Genomic DNA, 25,789 nt, shown 5'->3' with positions numbered 1-25,789 from the left:
AGGGACAGGGAAGATGGTTAAAATTAATGGGAAGATGGATGGAGCCAAATACAGGACCATTCTGGAAGAAAACCTGACGGAGTCTGCAAAAGACCTGAGACTGGGACGGAGATTTGTCTTCCAACAAGACAATGATCCAAAACATAAAGCAAAATCTACAATGGAATGGTTCACAAATAAACATATCCAGGTGTTAGAATGGCCAAGTCAAAATCCAGACCTGAATCCAATCGAGAATCTGTGGAAAGAACTGAAAACTGCTGTTCACAAATGCTCTCCATCTAACCTCACTGAGCTCGAGTTGTTTTGCAAGGAAGAATGGGCAAAAATTTCAGTCTCTCGATGTGCAAAACTGATAGAGACATATCCCAAGCGACTTACAGCTGTAATCGCAGCAAAAGGTGGCGCTACAAAGTATTAACTTAAGGGGGCTGAATAATTTTGCATGCCCAATTTTTCTGTTTTTTATTTTTTAAAAAAGTTTTAAATATCCAATAAATTTTGTCCACTTCATGATTGTTTTCCCACTTGTTGTTGATTCTTCACAAAAAATTACAGTTTTATATCTTTATGTTTGAAGCCTGAAATGTGGCAAAAGGTCGCAAAGTTCAAGGGGGCCGAATACTTTTGCAAGGCACTGTACACCCCAGTTCTTAATAACATGTATTGCCCCCTTTTGATCAGGGTCATTTGGGTAGTTTCTGTTGTCATTATGATTTAAAAAGGGTAAATACAGTGTATTGATAATAAATGGCTTCGGCCAAACACTAACCATGAGTGAAAGAAAAGTTTTTGTGTTATCATTCATATTCTCAGAAAAATGGCCAAGAAATCATCAATTCTGCCAGGGTATGTAAACTTATGAGCACCACTGTACAAAGATTATAGCAATGTGATAGGTTGTGTAACCATAAAATGTCCATCCACAAATGGCAGCTTCCACAAGGTAATTAGAAGAAAAATCCAGCAGGACCTACTGAGTATAAAAGAGAAGAGAGGCACCTTGAAGTGTAGCAATATGGTTACATTTAATGAAGTATGCAGGCATCCGGGGTAAAGCTGTCCACATAGACTATCTTTCGCACCGCCGGCTCTCACCGCCATCAGTCTGCAATCGTGACCAGGAAGACACTGCAGTAAAGCGATCTGAAAGTGAAGCTTGAAGCATTCGTGGAGAGCAGCGTGGAAAGGATAACGTTGATGGCAGTGTGGAGGATGGTCTTTTCTTGACAGCTTTACCCCGGATGCCTGCATACTCAGATGTGCCTGTTTTAATCATCAACTATGTGAGTTGCTAAATATTGAACCTTCATTAAATGTAACCATATTGCTACACTTAGAGGTGCCTCTCTTCTCTTTTATACTCTGTTGTGACATAATGCTACTAGTATATCAAGACATCGCTTGTATATCAAGTCAAAATTTATTTAAAATATTTGCTTGTCTTGCAAAGCAGTCTCAAACCAAGTTACTCTAAATCTAAGGTTTTACTGTATATACATTGACTGTTTTAACTTCCAAATCTATTTAACCAGTGATTTCCACACTGTAGTAACACTGAACAGTCAGGAAAGTCACTTTTCTTTTGCCTTATTTAACTCTAAAGCTTCCATTATTACTTGCCTACCTAATAGATTCATTGTCCAGTGAGCAGGTGGAAAAGTGACACAGGACAATGCAAAGCTGAAGCAGGAAATAATAAAGTGACTTCCCCGGTTGTGCAGTGTAACAGCAATGTGGGAATCAGAAGACTGTTCAGGCAATTTGCATAACTTTGGCAGATACAGCAATTTATATTCCTGTTTTGAATTCTGTATTTAGCCAGCTGCCTGAAGTTTTACTTTAACAATAACACATGTTTGTACCTACTTGCTTGAACATGTAGTACTGACAGCATCAATAAAAGTATATAATGAAACAAAATAATATAGTGCAAAGATACAGAATTATGAAAATAGAATAAATAAAATATTTTTATGAAATAGATTATATAAAATAAAATAGAAGTTAACCCTATCACTAAAATCCCATAAAATCCTAATAATAATGATATTTTAAAAGTAATTTTAACTTCCAGTTCCAGCGCTCATGAGGAAGGAGTGAGCGAGCCCGGTTCCCACTTCGCCCGCCACATAGCCGCATACAAAGCTGCCCCAGGAGGTCACAGACAAACCTCGAGACAGTGCAGCACAGGCAGAAGACAGTACATAGCCGATGGACCGATTCGTGGAACCCCATAACAGCGCCGCCGAGGTCTCCAACACCCGCTCCCCAGAGGAAACTAACATGGCTGACAGTACACATGTGGCCTCTACAGCACAAGGGAGGGAGGTAAGAGAGTCTCCCGTGGGCCGCGGCCCCGTGCAGCCCTGCACTAACATCACATATGAGAAAATTGCAGAAGCAGTAGCTGCGATTCTCTCCCCACCATAAAAGCTACAGTGGAAACAGCCATCATACAAGGCATGGCACAGATCCACAAGGACTTACAGTCACATAAGCAACAAATACAAGAGGCTGAAATGCAGATCTCCTCCTTAGAGGAAGAAATTACATTCAATACCAGAGACATCTCGGCACACAATCATGCTCTACAGATCCTGCAGGATAAAATAGAGGATTCAGAAAACAGCTCCAGAAGGAATAACCTTCGCATGATAGGAGTCCCCGAATCTCTCAAGCCGGATGCACTGTCACACTTGTGCTCCACAACTATACCTGGAGCGCTGGGGGTTGACACCATGTGCATAGTAGAACGGGCACACAGGATTGGCCAACAAACGGACAGCAGGAAGAACCCCAGAGATGTTATTGTGCGCTATCTGAACTACGCAGACAAAAGTCTCATCCTCCTGCACTTCAGACAGCACCGTTCACTTCAAATTGATGGTCACTCACTGCTTATCTTTGCAGATTATTCAGCGGAAGTATCCAGAAAGTGCAAAGCTTTCTCTTCAATCTTCTCCACACTGTACCAGCATCAAATTAAATTCACCCTGTCGTGCCCAGCGATATTACACATCACCACCTCAGAAGGAGAACGCATCTCACTCAACTCCCCTTATGAAGCTGAAAACTACCTGAAATCAGCTAACTTACCCATGGAAGAAAGGCTTCGCTGTCCAGGAAGGCCCAGATCACACCCACCAAAGAAGCAACTAAGAAGGTCAAATATGGCGTTGCAAGCTCTCACCGCTTAATCACCTGAGTGACTGTCTTGGTCTGGCGGGCCTTCCCATCTCTCAGAGCGAATCGCTCACACCATAAACATTAGCTCCAAGGAACTGATAATTACTAAATGCTTAGTCTTGGTTACATTTGTTTGGCTAAATTATGTTATATTTCACCAATTCTTAGACACTGCACTATTGACTCCTCTCCCCCCCCCCTACAAGACTTACCACCGTCGGAGACGTTACCACGCACTCTCTACCCTGCCCCACTTCCACCCACTAACCGACATGAACAGCACTCGTCCAGACCCTTACCACCGAACTCGGGGATAAACTCTGGGCTAGGAGCCAACAGTGTTCACACTCCTCCATGTGCAGAAAAAGGTGAAGCCCTATAGCTAGAGGATCGTAAGACAGGATCCCCAGCCCCTGCTCCTACTCCAACCTTCTCACGCACTCGCTCTACTCCCCTCTCTGATATGATCACCTCACTGAATCTAGTAGATTATTGGCGCGAGAGTCACCCTCTAGACAAGGAATATACTTTCTTTTCCCATCACCACCATTCGCTAGCCAGACTGGATTATCTTTTCTGTACATATAATACGCTCCACAACATCACCTCCTCAAACATACATGAACAGGTAATTTCGGACCACTCCCCCATATCGCTCTCTGTAAATTTAATGTATGACCAACATGCCCCCAAACTGTGGAAATTCCCTAACTACCTACCAGAGAATGAAGACTTCCTCCAATTTCTACAAACATCATGGACTGACTATCTCTCCCACAATGGGGACCAGGGCTCTGACCCAGTCCTGTTGTGGGAAGCAGGCAAGGCAGTATTGAGAGGTAACGTTATGTCATACACTGCGCAATACAATCGGAATATGCTAAAAACATACACCCAGTTGAGCGACCAACTACGTACTGCCCAGCAGACTATGGCCTCCTCTAACACTGGAGGAAATGTTGAGGCATGGTACACGGCCAAAAAACACTTTGACCTCTGGACCGAGCGAGTGGAATAATCCAAACGCTCGCATCTAGATGCCAAACTCCACCGGTTTGGTAAAAAGCCCAGCAAACTGCTGTCAAGACTGATTAAAGGGACATACACCCGACTCACATCACCTCCCTTCGAAAGATATAACAAATATTTTGGAAAAATTCTACAAAGACCAATATTCTCTGGGTCAAATAGACTCAGAAGCAGCAAATAAACTACAAGCCACTGTCAATCTGCCCTCCCTCACAGATTCACAACTAGCACTTATTAATCCCCCCATCATCCAGGACGAAATATCCCACTCTATTAAATCCTTAGCGAACCACAAAGCACTGGGACCCGACGGATATACCAGTGAATTTTATAAAAAAATGTCAGACACAATATTACCTTCACTAACCTCTCTTCGAAGTGTTTTGGGCCACAGGTACTTACCTCCCAATGAGATATCATGCATACATAAAGCTCATAGCCAAGAAAGGCAAAGACAGTTCACTACCTGGCTCGTATCGCCCGATTTCTTTGCTGAATATTGATTCCAAGATCATGGCGAAAATTATAGCGTCCAGGCTTGCTACGATCCTACCCCTAATCATTCACAACACTCAATCCGGATTTGTCAAGGGTCGATCCGCCACATCAAACATTCCAAAGGTCATATCAACTCTGGAATATGCAAAAGCAAACCCCACCAAACGCCTAGCCATTGTCTCTCTAGACGCAGAGAAAGCTTTTGACAATGTCAAATTCACCTGGCTTTTCCTGACGCTAGAGAGACTGGGCTTAATGGGCCATGTCCTGAACTTCCTTTGTCCTATGTATGCCCATCCAACAGCCAAAATTGTGTCTTCAGTGGGAATATCTGACACTATTCCCCCTCCACAATGATACGAGGCAAGGTTGCCCCTCTCCCCTATACTATTTAACCTAGCCCTAGAACCTTTATCCAGATTCTTCCTTGAGCATGCACCCATTCAGGGCATCTATATCGGTGAGGAGGAAATTCGTTCAGCACTATTTGCTGACGACATGCTGCTCTTCACATCCAATCCAAATGATGATCTAAAAACCATACAAAATATTTTAAATTACTTTAAGAAACTCATGGACCTCATAAACTAGGACAAGAGTGAGGTTCTTCCTCTCACAATTACGACCTCTGACTGGGACACATCTTCCCCCTTTACCCTCACCCACACATATATCACGTACCTGGGCGTCAAAAAAAGCAAAGACCCGACCTCCCTATACAGTCTCAACTATAAACCTTTGATAGATAAGATTAGGAAAGAACTAGAAATGTGCCATAATTTATACCTGTCATTCTTCGGGAGATGCCATCTGATCAAAATGGTCAGCTTCCCCCGTCTACTTTATCCACTTCAAACTATACCACTCCTTTTGAAACATAAAGATGTTCAACTTCTGAACCGAGCTTTCTCAAAATTCATATGGCATGAGAAACGGGCCCACATTTCCCTACAAAAGTTGCATCTCCCGAAGAATGCAGGGGGGGCTGGTCTCCCTGATCTTAGGCTTTATAATCTTGCATGTCTACTGAGATATAGCCTTGACTGGCTAGCCGACGGAAACTGCTATACCAATACTACTCTGAAGGCGAACATAGCTCACTGGCTGCAGCTGACTGGAATTCTACACAGCAAATTTAACCTGTGTTCAAAATATTACTGATCAAACTTGAAAAAAAAAATTAAATTTGTAATCTTTTTTTCCCCTTAAAATGCAAATAAATGTAAAAAATTCTCAAAGAACCTTAGGATCAAAAGAAAGCTCTGTTTGTTCTAAAACAAAAACAATATATATATCAATTCTGTATCATAGGTCATTACAAAGTTATAGACTCATAGCCGAAATGTGAAAATATGGTCTGGTCCATGGTCAAGGTATGTATAATTCATTCATTTCCCCGTGTTGTGATGACAAAAAATATTTTAAACATAAACATGAATATTACATATTGTGAGACTAATGCATAATTTTTTTAACAGTAAGGTTACACATTCAAATAAATGCAGAAATACTGCAAATGCCCCAAAACCGCGTGCATCGCTTCCTCACCACCTGTCAGTAGCCTGTAAAGCACAACCCGATAGTGGATCGGGCTTCAGAGGAAAGGAAGATTTAGACGCATGTCTAAATCTACCCTAAGAGGCCAGCATCATTTTATGTTGCTCTATAGATATCTGGGGTGTAAATGGTGAGATTATGCCTTTCCATGTGTGTTTACATGTATTTCTAAAGCCTTTATAATGTGCCTTTTTTCCTTACCTAAAAAATCTTTATTTTTTATTATATCATGGATGGACTAGTCCATTCATACCTATCTGCATATATGTATTTGCAAGCAGCAGATTCATATTATTTACTGCTGTAGCATCAACTTTGCCGACCAACCCGCAGATTTTATAGAAAGCAATGATGATACTGCAAAGACATCGCAGCATTTCCTTAGTAACCTGACATTATACAACATGCTTATCAAGTGCTTTACTATGTGATCCTAATCTGAAAAGTAGAAAAGATCAAATAATGAGCAAAGTGCTAGAAGCAGAACCTGCACCGCGCTGCCTATAGGACATGTATACAGTGGGTACGGAAAGTATTCAGACCCCCTTAAATTTTTCAGTCTTTGTTATATTGCAGCCATTTGCTAAAATCATTTAAGTTCATTCTTCTTCCTCATGAATGTACACATAGCACCCCATACTGACAGAAAAACACAGAATTGTTGACATTGTTGCAGATTTATTAAAAAAGAAAAACTGAAATATCACATGGTCCTAAGTATTCAGACCCTTTGCTGTGACACTCATATATTTAACTCAGGCACTTTCAATTTCTTCTGATCATCCTTGAGATGGTTCTACACCTTTATTTGAGTCCAGCTGTGTTTGATTATACTGATTGGACTTGATTAGGAAAGCCACCCACCTGTCTATATAAGGCCTTCCAGATCACAATGCATGTCAGAGCAAATGAGAATCATGAGGTCAAAGGAACTGCCTGAAGAGCTCAGAGACAGAATTGTGGCAAGGAACAGATCTGGCCAAGGTTACAAAAAGATTTCTGCTGCACTTAAGGTTCCTAAGAGCACAGTGGCCTCCATAATCCTCAAATGGAAGACGTTTGGGACGACCAGAACCCTTCCTAGAGCTGGCCGTCCGGCCAAACTGAGCTATCGGGGGAGAAGAGCCTTGGTGAGAGAGGTAAAGAAGAACCCAAAGATCACTGTGGCTGAGCTCCAGAGATGCAGTCAGGAGATGGGAGAAAGTTGTAGAAAGTCAACCATCACTGCAGCCCTCCACCAGTCGGGGCTTTATGGCAGAGTGGCCCGACGGAAGCCTCTCCTCTCCTGAAAGCCCGCATGGAGTTTGCTAAAAAACACCTGAAGGACTCCAAGATGGTGAGAAATAAGATTCTCTGGTCTGATGAGACCAAAATAGAACTTTTTGGCCTTAATTCCAAGCGGTATGTGTAGAGAAAACCAGGCACTGCTCATCACCTGTCCAATACAGTCCCAACAGTGAAGCATGGTGGTGGCAGCATCATACTGTGGGGGTGTTTTTCAGCTGCAGGGACAGGACGACTGGTTGCAATCGAGGGAAAGATGAATGCGGCCAAGTACAGGGATATCCTGGACAAAAACCTTCTCCAGAGTGCTCTGGACCTCAGAATGGGCCGAAGGTTTACCTTCCAACAAGACAATGACCCTAAGCACACAGCTAAAATAACAAAGGAGTGGCTTCACAACAACTCCGTGACTGTTCTTGAATGGCCTAGCCAGAGCCCTGACTTAAACCCAATTGAGCATCTCTGGAGAGACCTAAAAATGGCTGTCCACCAACGTTTACCATCCAACCTGACAGAACTGGAGAGGATCTGCAAGGAGGAATGGCAGAGGATCCCCAAATCCAGGTGTGAAAGACTTGTTGCATCTTTCCCAAAAAGACTCCTGGCTGTATTAGATCAAAAGGGGGCTTCTACTAAATACTGAGCAAAGGGTCTGAATACTTAGGACCATGTGATATTTCAGTTTTTCTTTTTTAATAAATCTGCAACAATGTCAACAATTCTGTGTTTTTCTGTCAGTATGGGGTGCTATGTGTACATTCATGAGGAAGAAGAATGAACCTAAATGATTTTAGCAAATGGCTGCAATATAACAAAGAGTGAAAAATTTAAGGGGGTCTGAATACTTTCCGTACCCACTGTATGCACTGTAGGCTTTACACATATACATTTTTAGGAATGTGAACCCTTATGATAAATAAAGGTCTGTAGTGTAATTTGGGTTATTTGCAATGCATGTCTTACCTTGAGTAAATGCAGTTTTCCCCCTGAGCTTCTAGTGCATATTAGGAAATGTTTTGTGAATAAAAAGCATTGTCTTTCCCCTTCTCTCTTCAAAGACAAAGGCCCCAGGCGGACTTTACTTAGTTTCCCTCTCTCCACTGAGGGCACCTGGATAAGAGTACCTGCAATAAAATTTGTCTTGTTATTCAAACAGGCCATGACACCTTCATTCATTCTTGTTTCTAACACAGCTATGTTACCATGAACTTTTCCAAAAAGAGACAACATGGCAAAATTAAAAAGCTTTTATGGGAGAGTTCAGTGACTGATATTTTCCATTCACAGGCAGGACCTATCATGTGGTGGTACAAGGCTTTAAGAACACATTGTACAATTGCTCTGGGTTCTGCATGGCCCAGCTGATTTCCACCAATCATCTTTAAATTGAGGGCCTGTTCACAACATATGCGTTTGGCTGGGCAGCCTTATTAATTGCAGTCCCAATGCATAGACAAGGCAATTAGCACTGAGTCCTGTGTGTTCAGTTCATTCCACTGTGCTCCATTGGTGTGCGGCGAAATAAAGTAGGACCTGCTATACTTTTTTAGCACAGTATGTTGCAATGCGGGATACATCGCAACCCACTGCAGTATATAAAGATGAATGGAATGTCACTTTGTGACATTTCAATGAGGTAAAAAAAAAATTACAATGCATTGGCAGTACTGCTTCCTTCACAGCGCACATCAGTGTTTCTGTGGTCCTATTCAGATACCCTGTTAAATTTAAACAGAACAAGATGGATGTTGCATTTGTGAAATCCCCATTCATGTTTTCTGCATTTTTCAACTGGACCTTTGCAGACTTGTGTTGGATCTATGGGCAGCCGGATGATAACAGACTTGCATACAGGCTGCTTCTGATCAGTCAACTTTAGGTCCCGAAAAACAGAAGAGGGCACAGTCTTTTTCCATTTTTTTTTTTTTTACCTGAACAGACTTGCAGGTAAGTTGATGTAAACGGTCGGAACACGTCTGGTTACATCCGCCTGCTCACAGACTTAAATGGAGCAACCAGTCATGTCCGCCTGAAAAAATGACAAGCAGACATAGCTGGAAATCCTAAATGAAAGGACCGTAAGATGGCCTATACATAATGGTCTCATAATATGCCTCAATGCACAAAAAATGCATATGCCTTATTTTTGGCCACACGATGCACCACAACGCTCTATTCACATGTGCCATTACATTTTTACAACGTATGCATGCTTTGGGGTTGCTGCAATGCAAAGGTGTGAATCTGGCCTGCATGTGAGATGCTCTGGATGTGCCAGTGGCTGCAATGTCCCAACTCACAGAGGTTACTGCACAGAGTGGTCACACATATTCCACTGCTGCCTTGCTTTGGCTATTAATAGGGGAATATGCAAATCATTTCAAACACAAAGCTGTGATTTTTCACAGGTTTCACAGTATAATTGGGCATCAGAATAAGAAACATACCTTTAGGGCTTGTTCACACTTTCTCAAAATATTGCCGCTTATCAAACACATCTATATCATTAATGCGCGTTAATAGGTGTGGTTGATAAGCATTTAATGAGCATTAAAAAAGCTCCCCCAAAAGCCCTATGAGAGTTTGCCCCGCGGTTGACATATTAAGGCGTTAAAACCGCACCACAAACGCCTATTTACTGTAATGTACTACCGCGCCGCAAACGCGCTGCAATCAGAGTGCTGCAACTCCTTTCAAACTCGACATTCGGCTTCAATTTTGAAATTAAGCCATACCAACACTTCATGTTTTGACAATGTGAATAGCACTGAATGCTGTCCACAGTATTATTTGCATAAGCATTTGAGAGGTGCTAAAAATGCCCCAACAATGCCTGCTTTCAATTCTATTGTGAACTAGGCCTTACTGAGCGAGCTAGACATCAGATTTAAGAGAATAAGAGATGCAATACGAAAATATTACCCACCATGGAAACTGCTTACCTTGGCGTACAAATGTCTGACTCGTGTCCAGTAATATATCACATCCTTCCACAATCATTCTTTCGATAGAGAGGTTTTTCCTAATGTTCTCTGTGTCACTAACTTCATCATGCATTACCCTGTTAGATAAAATTAAGAAATTCATAAAGTTTATTTTTAATACTTATCTGTAGGTAGTTTCTTTGAACACAGATCAATGAGAAAAAAGAATTATCTTCATCAATGCTTTGTTAATTTCACTTCTTACAGTTTAATATGTTTCTCATTACAATAATATTCAAGCAATAATGCCAGGTGTAAGTCATTTTGTCTTGTCTGCCCCTAGATGTTTTTTTCATTTTGAATACAGTACGGGAGGGTTATAACCTTTGTCGGGTTTTTTTGTCATCTGTGTCCCATTGTTCCATAACCAAAACAGGAAGTGAGAGGAAATCCCTCCATACTGAGGGAGAGTCCCTTATTGTCACCATGGCCACCAGAATAGGTGTCCCCATTGGAAGATTTCTGCTCTCTTGCTTGCAGGGACACAGACAACAATAAAACCTGACAGGTATTCTAATCCCTCTCCACTCTTTCTAAAACCAAAAAAAAAAAAAAAAAAAGGTTTTGTCTTTAGTTAGTGTATGCTTTTTTAAAAAAAAAAAAAAAAAAAAAAAAAACATACTGAATATTTTACAAAGGTGAATTAAACCCCCTGGGCCAGAATGCTCAGATCGTTTGATATTGTGGTGAAATGTTACGTTGTCAGTTGATCTCCATAAGCTAACGGATGCACAGAATGAACAATCAGAGCATAAAGAAGAAACTAGTTACACTGAGTTGAACTTCAGGCCAGTGTTAAATGATATCACAGAAACAGAGGAGAAAAACTACAGTAGGTCCCCTACTTGCGAACGAATTCTGTTCCTGGAGCTCGTACGTAAGTTCAACTTATTCACAAATCCAGCAAAGATCAGAGCTTGCAGACAGGCTGCGAGCGCTAATCAGTGTGTTCTGGGGGAGAGGCACTGTCAGAACACAAAGGCACAGCAGGGGAGATCGCTGCACCAACATTGCTTGTGTTGGTATGGAGATCCGTCATTTTTGTTTTTGTTCAGCCCGCCGGGTTAAAACAAAAAAACTAAGTTTGTTTACCCAGCTTTAAAGGATTGGTCATGCAAACACATTTGCATCTTTGAATGTTTGCAAATTGAATGTTCACGTGTAGGGGACTTACTATACTGTACATTACAGCAAACATTTGTGCTACAAATGGCACAAATGTGAGAGCAAATACCACAAAACCAAGATACCAGGACTTTGGAAAGCAAATGGGTGTCCCTTCCAAACAACAGGTTATGTTGATGGCAGATACAGACATTTTTTGTTGGTTTTATAAGTGCCTTCAAAGACCTTAGACCTGGTAGGATCTATTCCTGTTTCCGTACTGATTGTAGGTTATGCATTGATTGCATTATTCTCCAAAGTTGGATTTAATTTATTTGTTGTATTAAAACAAAAGGGTTGCCATGGTCACTTGAATCCAAAATTGTATTTGTTGTCTTGTCATTTTTGGGATGGGTTGTTGTTTTCGGATTACTGGGGATAGTGAATAATCAAGCTTCGATACTCTGCAAATCACTCAGTTATGACTGCTAAGCAAAGCACAGGAAAAAGCCATACCTACTCCATAAACAACTCAATTCCAGCTAAATCTTCTGAAATTCAAGCAGAGGATGGCCTGCAAGCATCACCCAGCTCAACAAACGTCAATGTAAAAATTAGAGAGGGTCAGAGCATCCCTCTCACAGGAACACCCAATGGATGGGGAGATAAGATAAAACAACCCATAAATAAAGGGTACCTTCATGATAAATTTTAAAAAAGTTAAGCCTAAATGTTATTCTCCATCTTCAACCACACATTTCTGTCCAAAAACATGCACTACAGTTACACTGTACATACTGTAATACTGCTAACACAATTGAAACTGGCTGCACCTCAAAAAAGGGCCAAATCAACCAATGGTTGCTCAAGTATCATAATATTTTTTCATATTGTATTTACTGATAAGAGAAATTATAAATAATATTATGTGTAACAATTCAGCTACCTTCACATCTGTGCCTTGCAGCAATGCATTTTTAGTTGTGCGTCACCAAAATACACAGTAATGCACGATCAGCAATGCTGTGCCATTCATTTTGAATGATATCTCAATGCACCTTGCAAATGAACTTCAATACATGTGTGTTGCAATGTATCGCAATAAGCAAATTAGAACCATCTGTGCATTGTGTTACAAAAAAAAGCAACATATTCTTTTTTTGTGTTGTAGTGCATTGGCAGGCCACCCAGAATGAATTGGCTGCCTTAACACAATGCATGGTAATGCTCAAATAACTGCAAATTTGCGTATGTGTTGATGCAACGCACTGCATAGATGTGAAGGGGGTCTAAAGATGATTTGCTTATGGCAATCAAAGCTATATAACTAACCGTAACCTGATTAGTTATCTGAAGTCATATTTTGGTATAAAAGACCCAATTTACACAAGGAAAGGCTCCTTATTTTTTTTTTCCAGGTGTAACTTTTAAAGCACTGTCTCTTTAAAGTAGTATTCTGGGGTATATCTAACTAATCTTAAAATATATGTTTTTGTTTTTTTTAGAATCATACTTATCTAAGTGGATGCAGCCTCGGTCCCCTGTTGGCTCTAGACCACTGATCGATCGGTTATCAGACCTTCGTGAGCAGAGAGCTGGTGACTGTCAGTCACCGGTTCCCTGATGCCCCCCTATGCTTATGGGAGCGCTGGTCTGTGGAGGGGGCAGAAGTGCGTGGCTTGGTCCAGGGTTGTGGGCGAATCCCGACCATATTGTCACAATCTTGTCCTAGCCTGGACCGGCTCTGTGAGGTCAGCTGACAATGGGCTTCAAGCCGCTGTCTGCTGAAAATGGGTCACAGGAGTGCAGAACAGACTGCAGTCCTGTGATCCACAGGAGAAGTACAGCCAAACGAGCTTTGGCTGTACTTCTCCTTTAAAACTGATTTCTCCCCCTTCTAACACCTATAATATCTAACCCGTAGAAGATCTATATACTTACCAATTTTCAGACCTCTTCAGTCCGATCAGGTGATAAGCTTCCCTGTGTCAGCCAGTGGCATCTTTAGGGGAGAGGAGGGAGCATCAACAACGGATGGTCCATAGTAAGAGTATGGGTGATGTTACCGCTCATGCATCTTGCTTTGGCTCACACAGGGGAGACCATGTGACCAGACAAGAGCAGCCTGAAAATAGGTAAGGAGACAGATCTTTCTTCCACCCTGTAGTTAGGTTAAGCTGACCCAAACAAACTACTTCCATGGCTTCTTTGGGGCAGCTTGGCTCAAACACACTATTTAAAGTGACAGGAAATCTGGATATCAACGTCCATTCTTTTTGTACTGAAAATAACTGTCAGATTTCTGAGCATAAAGTTCCATATCCTAGCTTGCCAGATTTGTGAATTGAACCTATACTCTTATTTCTCAGTTCAGTTCAAGGTGCAGGATCCAATCCCAATAGCTTAGTGGTAGTGGCACAAAGGGAAAAGTAGAAATAACAAGTGTATATTGCCGTTGTCATAGATGCAGTATATGCTGAAATATGCAAGATCTTTCTGGATATATCTTTCAGCATTGGTGGTGCCTTTCCAAGCTGCCCATTCCATACACGCTAATACCATCGGAGATGCAGGCTTTTGAACAGTGCACTAATAACAAGCCGGAAGGTCCCTCTTCTCTTTAGTTAAGAGGATGTGGCATCCATGGTTGCTTAAAAGAATGTCACATTTTGATTCATCTGGCCACAGAACAGTTTTTCACTTTGCAACAAACCATTTTAAATTAGCTTTGACCCAGAGAAGACATAGGTGTTTCTGGATCATGTTCAGATTTGGTTTCTTCTCTGGATTAGCTTTACCTTACATTTTTGGATCTGAAACTGTTCAACAACTTTTAGACACAGCTTTTAACAAACTGGTAAACCTCTGCCCATCTTTATTTCTGAGACACTGTTACTATCTAAGATGCCCTTTTTATACCAAGTTATGTTACTGCCCATTTGCCAATTAACCTAATTAGTTTTAAACGTTCTTCCAGCTCTTCCTTGTTGGCATCAATTACTTTGCCAGCTTTTTGTTTCCCTGTTCCAACTTTTTTGAGAGATGTTGCTGTCATTCAATTCAAATGATCTGTTTTTTTTTTTTTCTAATATGGTTTAAATATTTGATATGTTTTCTATTTTGAATAAAATATGGGTTTAAGAGATTTGCAAATCAGTGCATTCTTTCTTTCCACTTTTTTTTTTTCGGAACTGTGGTTGTACAATAGTAGCTGTCTAAAAGTTTATCAAAGTGATGGAGGTATTGCAGCTTAAGATGCAGACTTTTTGTATAATATGACAATCTGCGTCTATGCTAGCTCTTCAGTCCCTGGACTAAATGCCAGCAGATGGCTCCATTATTTCCTGCCAGATTTCTAAGGTTGCACACAAGCTGTGATAGTTATGTATGTTTTGACTAAAATTAGCCGAACACGAGTCTTGGGAATTGTCCAGCTGCTGAAAGGATCCATCATTTTTTTCACAATGGTTTTTAGGTGGAAAAACACAAAAAAACTGTGTACAGTAAATAATTACAGTAACAACACAGTGTCTAATATATATACAGGGGCATCTCATAAAATTAGAATATCTTTTAAAATTTAATTTATTTCACTAATTCAATTCAAAAAGGGAAACTCATATATTTCATATAGATTCGTCACACACAGAGTGATATTTTCCAAACATTTCATTCTTTTAATTTTGATGATTATGGCTTACAGCTAGTGAAAACCCAGAATTCAATATCTCAGAAAAGTAGAATATTACATAGGGCCAATTAAAAAAAGGATTTTTAATACAGAAATAGTAATGGCTTTAAGCTCATCTCCATTGTTGGGTCTGGTGTCTCTCCTCTTCCTGTTGACAATACTCTACAGATTCTCTATGGGGTTTAGGTCAGCTGAGTTTGCTGGTCAATCAAGCACAGTGATACTATGATCATTAAACCAGGAATTGGTACTTTTAGCAGTGCGGGCAGATGCCAAGTCCTGCTGGAAAATGAAATCAGCATCTCCATAAAACTGATCAGCATATTCTACACCGTACGTATCGTACACCGAAATAGTTGTTCACCTGGGGAAGAAGGGACTCCCCTATTTGCCCTAAGTGTTCCCCTCATACCGGGGACTTTATACATATGATCTGGAAATGTCCCAAAATTGTTCGTTATTGGGGAGAAATTTTTACTGTAATTAACCAGACATATGACATACGACTCCCTATGGATTTGCCTTTTAGGGGCACTAGAAGCTGAACAATACACCCCGTCTACTTAAATAGCTGTCACCCTTCTCTTACAGTATCTCACAAAAGTGAGTACACCCCTCACATTTTGGTAAACATTTTATATCTTTTCATGTGACAACACTGAAGAAATGACACTTTGCTACAATGTAAAGTAGTGAGCGTACAGCTTGTATAACAGAGTAAATTTACTGTCCCCTTCAAAATAACTTAACACACAGCCATTAATGTCTAAGCCGCTGGCAACAAAAGTGAGTACACCTCTAAGTAAAAATATCCAAATTGGGCCCAATTAGCCATTTTTCCTCCCCAGTGTCGTGACTCGTTAGTGTTACAAGGTCTCAGGTGTGAACGGGGAGCAGGTGTGTTAAATTTGGTGTTACGTCTCTTACTCTCTCATACTGGTCACTGGAAGTTCAACATGGCACCTCATGGCAAAGAACTCTCTGAGGAACTAAAAAAAAAAACTGCTGCTCTACATAAAGATGGCCTAGGTTATAAGAAGATTGCCAAGATCCTGAAACTGAGCTGCAGCACGGTGGCTAAGACAATATAGCGGTTTAACAGGACAGGTTCCACTCAGAACAGGCCTCACCATGGACGACCAAAGAAATTGAGTGCACATGCTCAGTGTCATATCCAGAGGTTGTCTTTGGGAACTAGATGTATAAGTGCTGCCAGCATTGCTGCAGAGATTAAAGGGGTGGGGGGGGGGCAGCCTGTCAATGCTCAGACCATACCCCATACACTGCATCAAATTGGTCTGCATGGCTGTCACCCCAGAAGGAAGCTTCTTCTAAAGATGATGCACAAGAAAACCCGCAAACAGTTTGCTGAAGACAAGCAGACTAAGGACATGGATTGCTGGAATAATGTCCTGTGGTCTGATGAGATCAGGATAAACTTATTTGGTTCAGATGATGTCAAGCATGTGTGGCGGCATCCAGGTGAGGAGTACAAAGACTGTGCTATCAGGACTGTGGACCTCGCGCTTATGGGGTGTGTAATATTAACCAATTAAGTGCTTATAAATTAGCTGCCTGCTGCAAAGAAAGTGCTAGTGCTTTGAATGAGTGAAGGTCAGTGATTGCAGCGCTGCTATTTTAAATAGAAAATAAATAAGTGAGTGTCCATAAAACAATTATCCTAAACTTAGAAAATGGTAATTGAACCATTCATGTAAAGTGCCATTCAGTGCAATTATTGTGCAAAATACCGATCAATAAAAAGTGCAGATATTACAATGTAAAACTCCAAAAATGCAAACTAAGTGCAAACAGTCCATAAAACAGTTCTTTGAGGTAGCAGAAGCAGGATGCTTATTCTTGCAACTTCGGGGTCTCCCCCTTAGGGTATCTACTTACCACTACGTGGTGATTTTAAAGCAGATTAGAGTGGAGTGAGCTGTTGTTTCTTAATTGTCTCCTGCAAAGCTGTTTGGACTATGTTGGAAGCGATCCTTCTTCTTTAAGTGGTATTCTCAGGTGTCAGTTCTCCGGTGAATGCTTTCATCTTTATTCCATTTTCAGAAATCTGTAATCTATGTTCTGTCATCTACTTCTGAAGATCCTTTGTGTTCCAAAGAATCTCCTTCTTGTTCCTCCTTGTCCTTTCCTGAGAATACCACTTAAAGAAGAAGGATCGCTTCCAACATAGTCCAAACAGCTTTGCAGGAGACAATTAAGAAACAACAGCTCACTCCACTCTAATCTGCTTTAAAATCACCACGTAGTGGTAAGTAGATACCCTAAGGGGGAGACCCCGAAGTTGCAAGAATAAGCATCCTGCTTCTGCTACCTCAAAGAACTGTTTTATGGACTGTTTGCACTTAGTTTGCATTTTTGGAGTTTTACATTGTAATATCTGCACTTTTTATTGATCGGTATTTTGCACAATAATTGCACTGAATGGCACTTTACATGAATGGTTCAATTACCATTTTCTAAGTTTAGGATAATTGTTTTATGGACACTCACTTATTTATTTTCTATTTAAAATAGCAGCGCTGCAATCACTGACCTTCACACAAAGACTGTGCTGCCTACAGTCAAGCATGGTGGTGGGAGTGTCATGGTCTGGGGCTGCAGGAGTGCTGCCAGCACTGGGGAGCTACAGTTCATTGAGGGAACCATGAATGCCAACATGTACTGTGACATATTGAAGCAGAGCATGATCCCCTCTATTTGGAGACTGGGCGGCAGGGCAGTATTCCAACATGATAACGACACCAAACACACCTCCAAGAAGACCACTGCCTTGCTAAAGAAGCTGAGGGTAAAGGTGATGGACTGACCAAGCATGTCTCCAGACCTAAACCCTATTAAGCATCTGTGGGGCATCCTCAAACAGAAGGTGGAGGAGCCCAAGGTCTCCAACATCCACCAATTTCATGATGTTGTCATGGAGGAGTGGAAGAGGACTCCAGTGGTGACCTGTGATGCTCTGGTGAACTCCATGCCCAAGAGGGTTAAGGCAGTGCTGGAAAATAATGTTGGTCACACAAAAAAATTGACACTTTGGGCCCAATTTGGACATTTCCACTTAGGGGTGTACTCACTTTTGTTCCCAGCAGTTTAGACATTAATGGCTGTGTTGAGTTATTTTGAGAGGACAGCAAATTTATACTGTTATACAAGCTGTATACTCACTACTTTACATTGTAGCAAAGTGTAATTTCTTCAGTGTTGTCACATGAAAAGATATAATAAAATATTTACAAAAATGTGAGGGGTGTACTCACTTTTATGAGATACTGTATATTTGGCAAGGAAGCCTATTGCATGCTTCTGACTCTCTTCCTCCCCACCAAGTCGTACACAATGGATTGAGCAGGTAAAACACATTATCATTACGGAAAAGAATACATATCAGCATTAGTCTTTCATCCAAGAAATTCCGGTAAATATGGCAATGTTGGCTTGATATCCTGGGATTAGCCCCTCCACAGCTTATTTTAGACAAATTATTACAAATCTAGGTTCCAATGTTGTTCTATGGTTCTAGCAGTGGATGACTGTACTTTCGTCCTTCAAAGTGAAATATGCACCGAAGAATTACTTCTTTCTAGCCAAATGCTAACATTTTGAGTGCGTTTATGAGTTCTTTTATGTCATTCCAACCAGTTTTTTCCTTATAGTATGTTATTACTTACTTTTAGTTTTCCATTTTATTGCAACTTGAGATGAAGGTTTTTAACCCTGATGTACAATATTCATTGTATGACATGTATTACGCTTGATGAATATTTGAAATACCTTATATCAATAAACCTTTTCCTTGATTAAAAAAAATAAATAAAACTGATCAGCAGAGGGAAGTATGAAGTGCTCTGGAATTTCCTAATAGAGGGCTGCGCTGACTTTGGACTTGAGGTAAAACACAAAGGACCAACACCAGCAGATGACATGGCTCCCCAAATCATCACTGACTGTGGAAAATGTTGCATTTCATTTGGAAATCAAGGTCCTAGAGTCTGGAGGAAGACTGGAGAGGCACAGAATTCAAGTTGCATGAGGTCCAGTGTGAAGTTCCACAGTCACTGATGATTTAGGGAGCCAAAATAACTTTTTGATGATATTCTAATTTTTTTGAGATGCACCTGTATATATAAAAAGCCAAACTTTTTTTTCTTATGGATAGAGTAGGGAATGGTTAAAACCCATATCAGGTCCCAAGAGGGGTGACTTTCCTTCTGTTCTGTACACACAACTGTTTTTCCCTCTATGGCTGTACAATTGCCAAATCAAGATTCTGCTTTTTTCCTCATTTTCTGTCTTGGTAAAATGGTGAAACACACACACACACACACACAGAAAAAAATAAATAAATAAATAAATAATACTTTTTAATACACCTTAAAGGGAAAAAAAAGAAAGAAAAATATATAATGAATATAAAAATAATATAGCATATACAATTTCTACACACGTGTAATTTCACAACTTGACTTCCAGAATGTTTTACCCCCTTCATGACCAGGGCATGTTTTGCTATTTAGCACTGTGCTACTTTACCTGGTAATTGCACAGTCATGCAACGCTGTACGCAAATTAAATTTATATTATTTTTTTTCACACAAATAAAGCTTTCTATTGGTGGTCTTTGATCACCACTGGGTTTTATATTTTTTGCAATATAAATGAAAAAAGATTGAACATTTCTGTAATAGCATTGATCAGCGACCTATAGTGGGACTGTGATAGAGTGGCAGGCAATCTGGTGCTAACAGACACTGACTGGGAGGGTCAATAACTGACTTCGCTAGTGACACTAATAGATGATCATTGATAATACTGTACACTGACACTGTACTAATGACACTGGCTAGAAAGGGGTTAACATCTAGGGGCAATCAAGGGGTTAACGGTGTGCCTAACAAGTGTATTGTGTGTAAAGTGTGCTGCTTTTAATGACTGATCTGGCTGTTATTCTCCCTGCTTCTCATAGAGAAGAAATAGTCAGATTAATGTTCAATGTACACAGAGCGGTCGGCAGGTTGTTAATGCCTCCAGAAAAATGGATTTTTGTAAAATCTTACCGTAAAATCCTTTTCTCTTAGCTCATTGACAGACGTAGTCCTCGGTGATACAGCACCTTCGGGTTATGTTGCCTCCACAGGAGCAGGACTAGACAGGAAATTAAAAAGCTCTGGCCACACCCCAGGGGCAGTCCCAGAGGGCATATCCTCTCTCTCTCTGCCTCAGCAAATCAGTTATGTGAAAAAGCAGTCTTTAGAGATTTTAACCCAACCCAACTCAAAAAACAGAGGGGCGGGGACTACGTCTGTCAATGAGCTAAGAGAAAAGGATTTTACGGTAAGATTTTACAAAAATCCATTTTTCTCTAGCGCTCATTGACAGACGTAGTCCTCGGTGATACAGCACCTTCGGGACGTCCCAGAGCAGTATCACAAATGAGGGGTGGGAAAATGGAAATCAAATCCCAATCTAGAAGGCCCAACCGGTGCCAACTAGAAGTTTACAATGCTCATCCTTAATGATGAGACTCAACAAAAAAGAGAAAAATTTTTTTTTTTTTTTCCAAAACAGAAAAAAAACCCTCGAGGTAGACCACCGGTCTCCTCAAATTGCGGCCTGCAAAACCTTGCGGCCAAATGAGGCATCCGCCGATGCCGTCACATCAATTTTATAGAATTTTGTAAAGGTATGTACCGACGACCAGGTGGCCGCCTTACATACCTGGACCACCGACGCCTGATGGCGAAAGGCCCAGGAAGTACTGAGTGCTCGAGTGGAGTGCACCCTAACAGGGAACGGAGGACTCTGACCCTTAATAGAATAAGCCTGTACCACCGTTTGTCTAATCCATTTGGCAATGGTCGCGGCAGATGCAGGCAAACCCTTTCTGGGGCCATCCGTGATCACAAAAAGTGAATCCGTCTTACGGAATGATTCCGTAGCTTTCAGGTATACCCTGATTGCCCGAACCACATCTAAGGAATGCAACGCATGTTCCCGATGATGCTTGGGCTGAGGACACAAGGAAGGTAGTACAATATCTTCATTCAGATGAAAATCTGAAACCACCTTAGGAAGAAAAGATGGCTTAGGATGAAGTACTACCTTATCCCTATGAATCACTAGGTATGGGGACTGGCATGATAATGCAGCCAGTTCTGACACCCTGCGAGCAGAAGTGATAGCCACCAAGAAGGCCAACTTCTGGGATAAAGTAAGCAAGGGAATCTCCCTGATGTTTTCAAAGGGAGGTTTCTGTAGAACCGACAAAACCAAATTAAGATCCCAGGGCGGTAAGGGCGCACGGACTGGTGGAGCCAGGTGCCGCACCCCCTGGATGAAATTCCGCACCAAGGACTTGGTAGCTAAAGGCTTCTGAAAGAAGATTGCTAATGCTGAAACTTGACCCTTGATGGTGCTCAAGGCTAGCTTCTGCTCAACCCCTTGTTGCAAAAAGGCCAATATTCGAGTCACCGAATAGGTACGTGGAGGAAATCCTAAAGATTCGCACCACGCAATATAAGTCTTCCATGTGTGATAATAGACCTTGGTGGAAGTCGCTTTCCTTGCTTTAATAAGGGTAGGAATGACTGAAGTAGACAAACCTCTGTCCTTCAGTACTTGGGTCTCAATGGCCAGGCCATTAAAACCAGCGACTGTAAAGCATGATGGTAAATTGGTCCTTGAGACCACAGACACTCCCTGAGACGAAGTTCCCACGGAACGTCTGCGACTAGCATGTCCAAGTCGGCCAGGCCGGCTTGACGAGGCCAGCCTAGAATTTCTAGAACCACTGGCGCTGATTGGATCTGAACCAGGCGTCCCTAGAGGTATCTGGCCCCGACCATCCGAGAAAGTCTGGTCGTTTTCTGTTCCCACACATTTATCAGATACCTGATTGTTTTCAGGAAGGGTGATCTTTTCTGGTTGAACCTCAGGGACCGAAGTCACCCGACTAGAGGCTTCTTGGCCTATCTGGTCAACCAGATCCGATTCCTGTGAGGTATAGGAACTAATCTTAGGAAAAGGTAAAGGAAAAGATCTATTCAGGAAACGGTAACTACCGCTTCCTGTAGTACTTAAATGTTGGGAGGGAAGAATCGCACCGGTAGTAGTGGTTGATGCTCGATCTAATGTCCTGAATACCGGTGAAAACGTCCCCCCACCCTGAAAGCTTGTTGCGAGGTCCCTTAGCTTTAGCAGCCTGTGGCAAAAAAGTGCTCTTGCCCCCAGTGGCATCCTTAATGATTTCATCTAGGTTTGCCCCAAATAGACGATTCCCCTGAAAGGGGAGATTTGTCAAGGTCTTTTTGGAACCTAGGTCAGCTGACCAGCATTTTAACCACAGCACACGTCTGAGGATGACCGCTGACATAGATGCATGCCCTAATAGGGGAGTAGTGTCCAAGGCTGCGTCACAGATAAACTGTAGCCCTTGTATAATCTGTTCCATCAAATCAGATGTCTCCTGGGGAATATCTTTTCCCCTAAGGTCTTGGCGTACCATTCTCGCCCATTCAGTAAGTGTCTGGGAAACTAGACCAATAACAATTACTGGTCTAAATGCTGACCCTATCAGAGAGAAGATGGTGCGGGACTCTGCTTCCATCTTTCGATCCACCGGATCCTTAAAGGACGAAGTGTCCTCCACTGGGATAACCGTGGCTTTATTCAGCCTGGAAATAGGTGGATCCACCACTGGTGGTACCGTCCATTTCTTAATGATGGATTCCTCAAACGGATAGCGTCTAGCAATACGCTTGGAAATAGTAAAGGTACGTTTAGAATGCTCCCATTCTCCTTTAATCTTATTACCGAAACACTTGGGTACAGGAAAAACCTTCACCGTTTTGATGGGTTTGTTAGTACCAAAAGGAATCTCTGTTTCAGTTGCCTCTGCCGGTAAAACCTCAAGTTTTAAGGTTTCCTGCACTGCCACAACTAGTGCGTTCACCAATGCTTCTTCCTGAATTATAGCAGGAGAAGAAACGTCCTCCTCACTGTCTGAGGGAGTTTTACCTGAGATAACAGCCCTTGCAGAGGGACCTGCAACTGCAGTGACCATCTCTGAATCTGAGTCAGAGGTGTCAGATAGTATAGGGGTAGGCGGGGGTCGCTTCCTTGACCCCCGTCCCTGACAGGCCGCCTCCACCCGAGCCACCATAGACTCCAAAATTGCTGTAAATGACTCTACACTCTGTGCACCGGCGGGTCCCGTGGCCCCCTCGAGGGAAACAGGTGGGGGAATATGTGTGGCAGGGTCCATGATAATTCCAGTCACTTCCTGGATAATATAATTCAAAAATAAAAAACTTTTTTTTTTTTTTTTTTTTCCAGACCCCCAGCGCCACAAAAAGCCCCTTAGTGTTACCTGCTAGGGATCCCTATCGATAGAGAGAGAGAGAGATAGACCCCCAGGCTCACCACTTGATGCTCAGAGTTTAACTGCAACAGGTTACAGCGCTGTCTAGACAAACAGGAAGTCTTTTGGCTGGCTGCCCAGGAAGAAAGGAGGCGGCTCCGCCCCTCTGCACGCCTTCCGGCGCCTCCCCTAGCTCCACGAGGTGTTAGGATCACCTCAAACATGGCCGCCCCCATGCTGGAGACACAAGGCTACGCCAAAATGGCGGCTCGTGCGATCCAGCAAAAAAAATGGCGGCGGCCTGTACTGAATAGCGGTGTGCTGCAGGGCACACAACACTCTCTCTGCATGGGGTTTTGGCGTGGTTGGCGGTACCGGCCCTGGCGGACCGCATGGCCGTTCGGGAGGCCTGCTTATAGCTGGAGATCTGATTTAGGAAGGCATTCTACATGTCCGTGGCTTCTGACTGGTAGGTAGCTTATTCTTATCACAGTAAGATTCCCAGAATGCCACTGATTACAATCCTTTAAACATGTATACAATTAGATTGTTAGCTCCCAAACCAAGCCTCCTGGCTTTTTGCACATAAAATCACACTCAAAGTAGGGGGATCTGTGTCATGTTATAGGATAGAGAGGGACTCTTATCTTACCATACAGAGAGGGGCCCGCGTTCACCACAAGACCCGTCAGGGGAAAAGGGGGAACATACTACTCACCATACCGGAACCAGGCGGGCACCAACTCCTGACAGTACCCCTCTCCACCGGGGCGGGAGGGCTGTCGACCGATATGGACGCCGTGACTCATGGTCTTTGGCGTTTCAGCGAGACGTTTAACTCGCGGGGTCAGTCCCTTAATGGGACTTTGTCGCGGCCGACCCAGCGCGGAGCTATGGCCTGCACGCGCTCGTAGGCTGAACTGGGGTGACCACCGGATCTCAACATCCAGCCCGTCGCCCAGTTCAGCTTCTTGCTTGAAGATCTCACAGGAACACTGGAGAAAAAAAGCTGTCTAAAAAATCTTTTAAGAAAAAAATCTTGCCAGGACCGAAGATCCCAGCAAGGTATCTAGGTCCTTACTCCTAACTAGACAGAAAATAACTGATTTGCTGAGGCAGAGAGAGAGAGGATATGCCCTCTGGGACTGCCCCTGGGGTGTGGCCAGAGCTTTTTAATTTCCTGTCTAGTCCTGCTCCTGTGGAGGCAACATAACCCGAAGGTGCTGTATCACCGAGGACTACGTCTGTCAATGAGCGCTAGAGAAATGTTATTTTCTACTTGTGTGAATATCTCACTGATTTTCTCAGAACTCTGCATTAAGATACACGTCAAAATTTAGGCACCCCCTGCAAAAGGAGATTCGGTTGTGGTTATACTCCCCAGGGTTAAATACTTGTAACACAGACAATACAAGTTTCTTCATTAGAATAGTGAATGTGCACCAGGTGATTATAATGAACCAAATCCCTCCATTCTGCCAAAGAACATGGTGAAACAAACAGTTACATTTCTTAGAGCAGAAAAAGGTAGGAATCCGCAATAAAGTTTGTTAAAATCCCTGCAATATGTCACATACTGTAGATTAACCAAAGGGGATTGCTTTTTTTCTCAACTAAAGTGGAGATACACTTTAAGCAACTGGGTTGACAAGAGGCACCCTTACGATGCAGGGATAATGCTCTCCTCATGAATTCCCACAGAAATATGTGGATAATGGTGTATTTTTATACCTTATGAATCCTTAATCAATTTTTATATGGAGTAACAGAGAAGAAGGAATATTGCTCTGTGGTAGTGGTGGTGATAGGAACAGGATCTAAATGTTATAGAAGACATAGCCAACCAATGGAGTTTCTAAGTGATAGACAAAGTCAATGAGTGATTCAGCCTACCATGTCTAAAAAGCAGCTCCTAATTTCTTGTGCACTCAGCATCCCAGTTCCACTCTGTTGACTACAGAACATCTCCACCTTATGTAATGGAGGAAAGGGGGAAAGTTATCCAGCATTTTGCCATGTGATGTTTATAGCACTTAATTCTTTGAGCACTTATGATTTATTTGTTGCACCCCGGGCGAA

General features: G+C 42.1%; 1 protein-coding gene across 2 annotated transcripts in view; it reads right to left on the bottom strand.

The window, feature by feature from the left end:
• Positions 1–25,789, bottom strand: part of RASGRF2 (Ras protein specific guanine nucleotide releasing factor 2) — a 495,935-nt gene that overhangs the window by 169,884 nt on the left and 300,262 nt on the right. For both annotated transcript variants that reach the window (XM_082267574.1, XM_082267575.1), the window contains exons 9-10: positions 10,500–10,618; positions 8,521–8,681 (exon numbers count right to left, since the gene is read on the bottom strand). In XM_082267574.1, the coding sequence (XP_082123700.1) occupies positions 8,521–8,681; positions 10,500–10,618 (280 nt within the window). The remainder of the gene's footprint in view (positions 1–8,520; positions 8,682–10,499; positions 10,619–25,789) is intronic.

This window comes from Pelophylax lessonae (assembly GCF_965119305.1).
Source record: "Pelophylax lessonae genome assembly, chromosome: 1".
Classification (NCBI taxonomy): domain Eukaryota; kingdom Metazoa; phylum Chordata; class Amphibia; order Anura; family Ranidae; genus Pelophylax; species Pelophylax lessonae.
The sequence above is the reverse complement of the archived record's forward strand: the minus strand, read 5'-3'. Positions and strand labels throughout refer to the sequence as shown.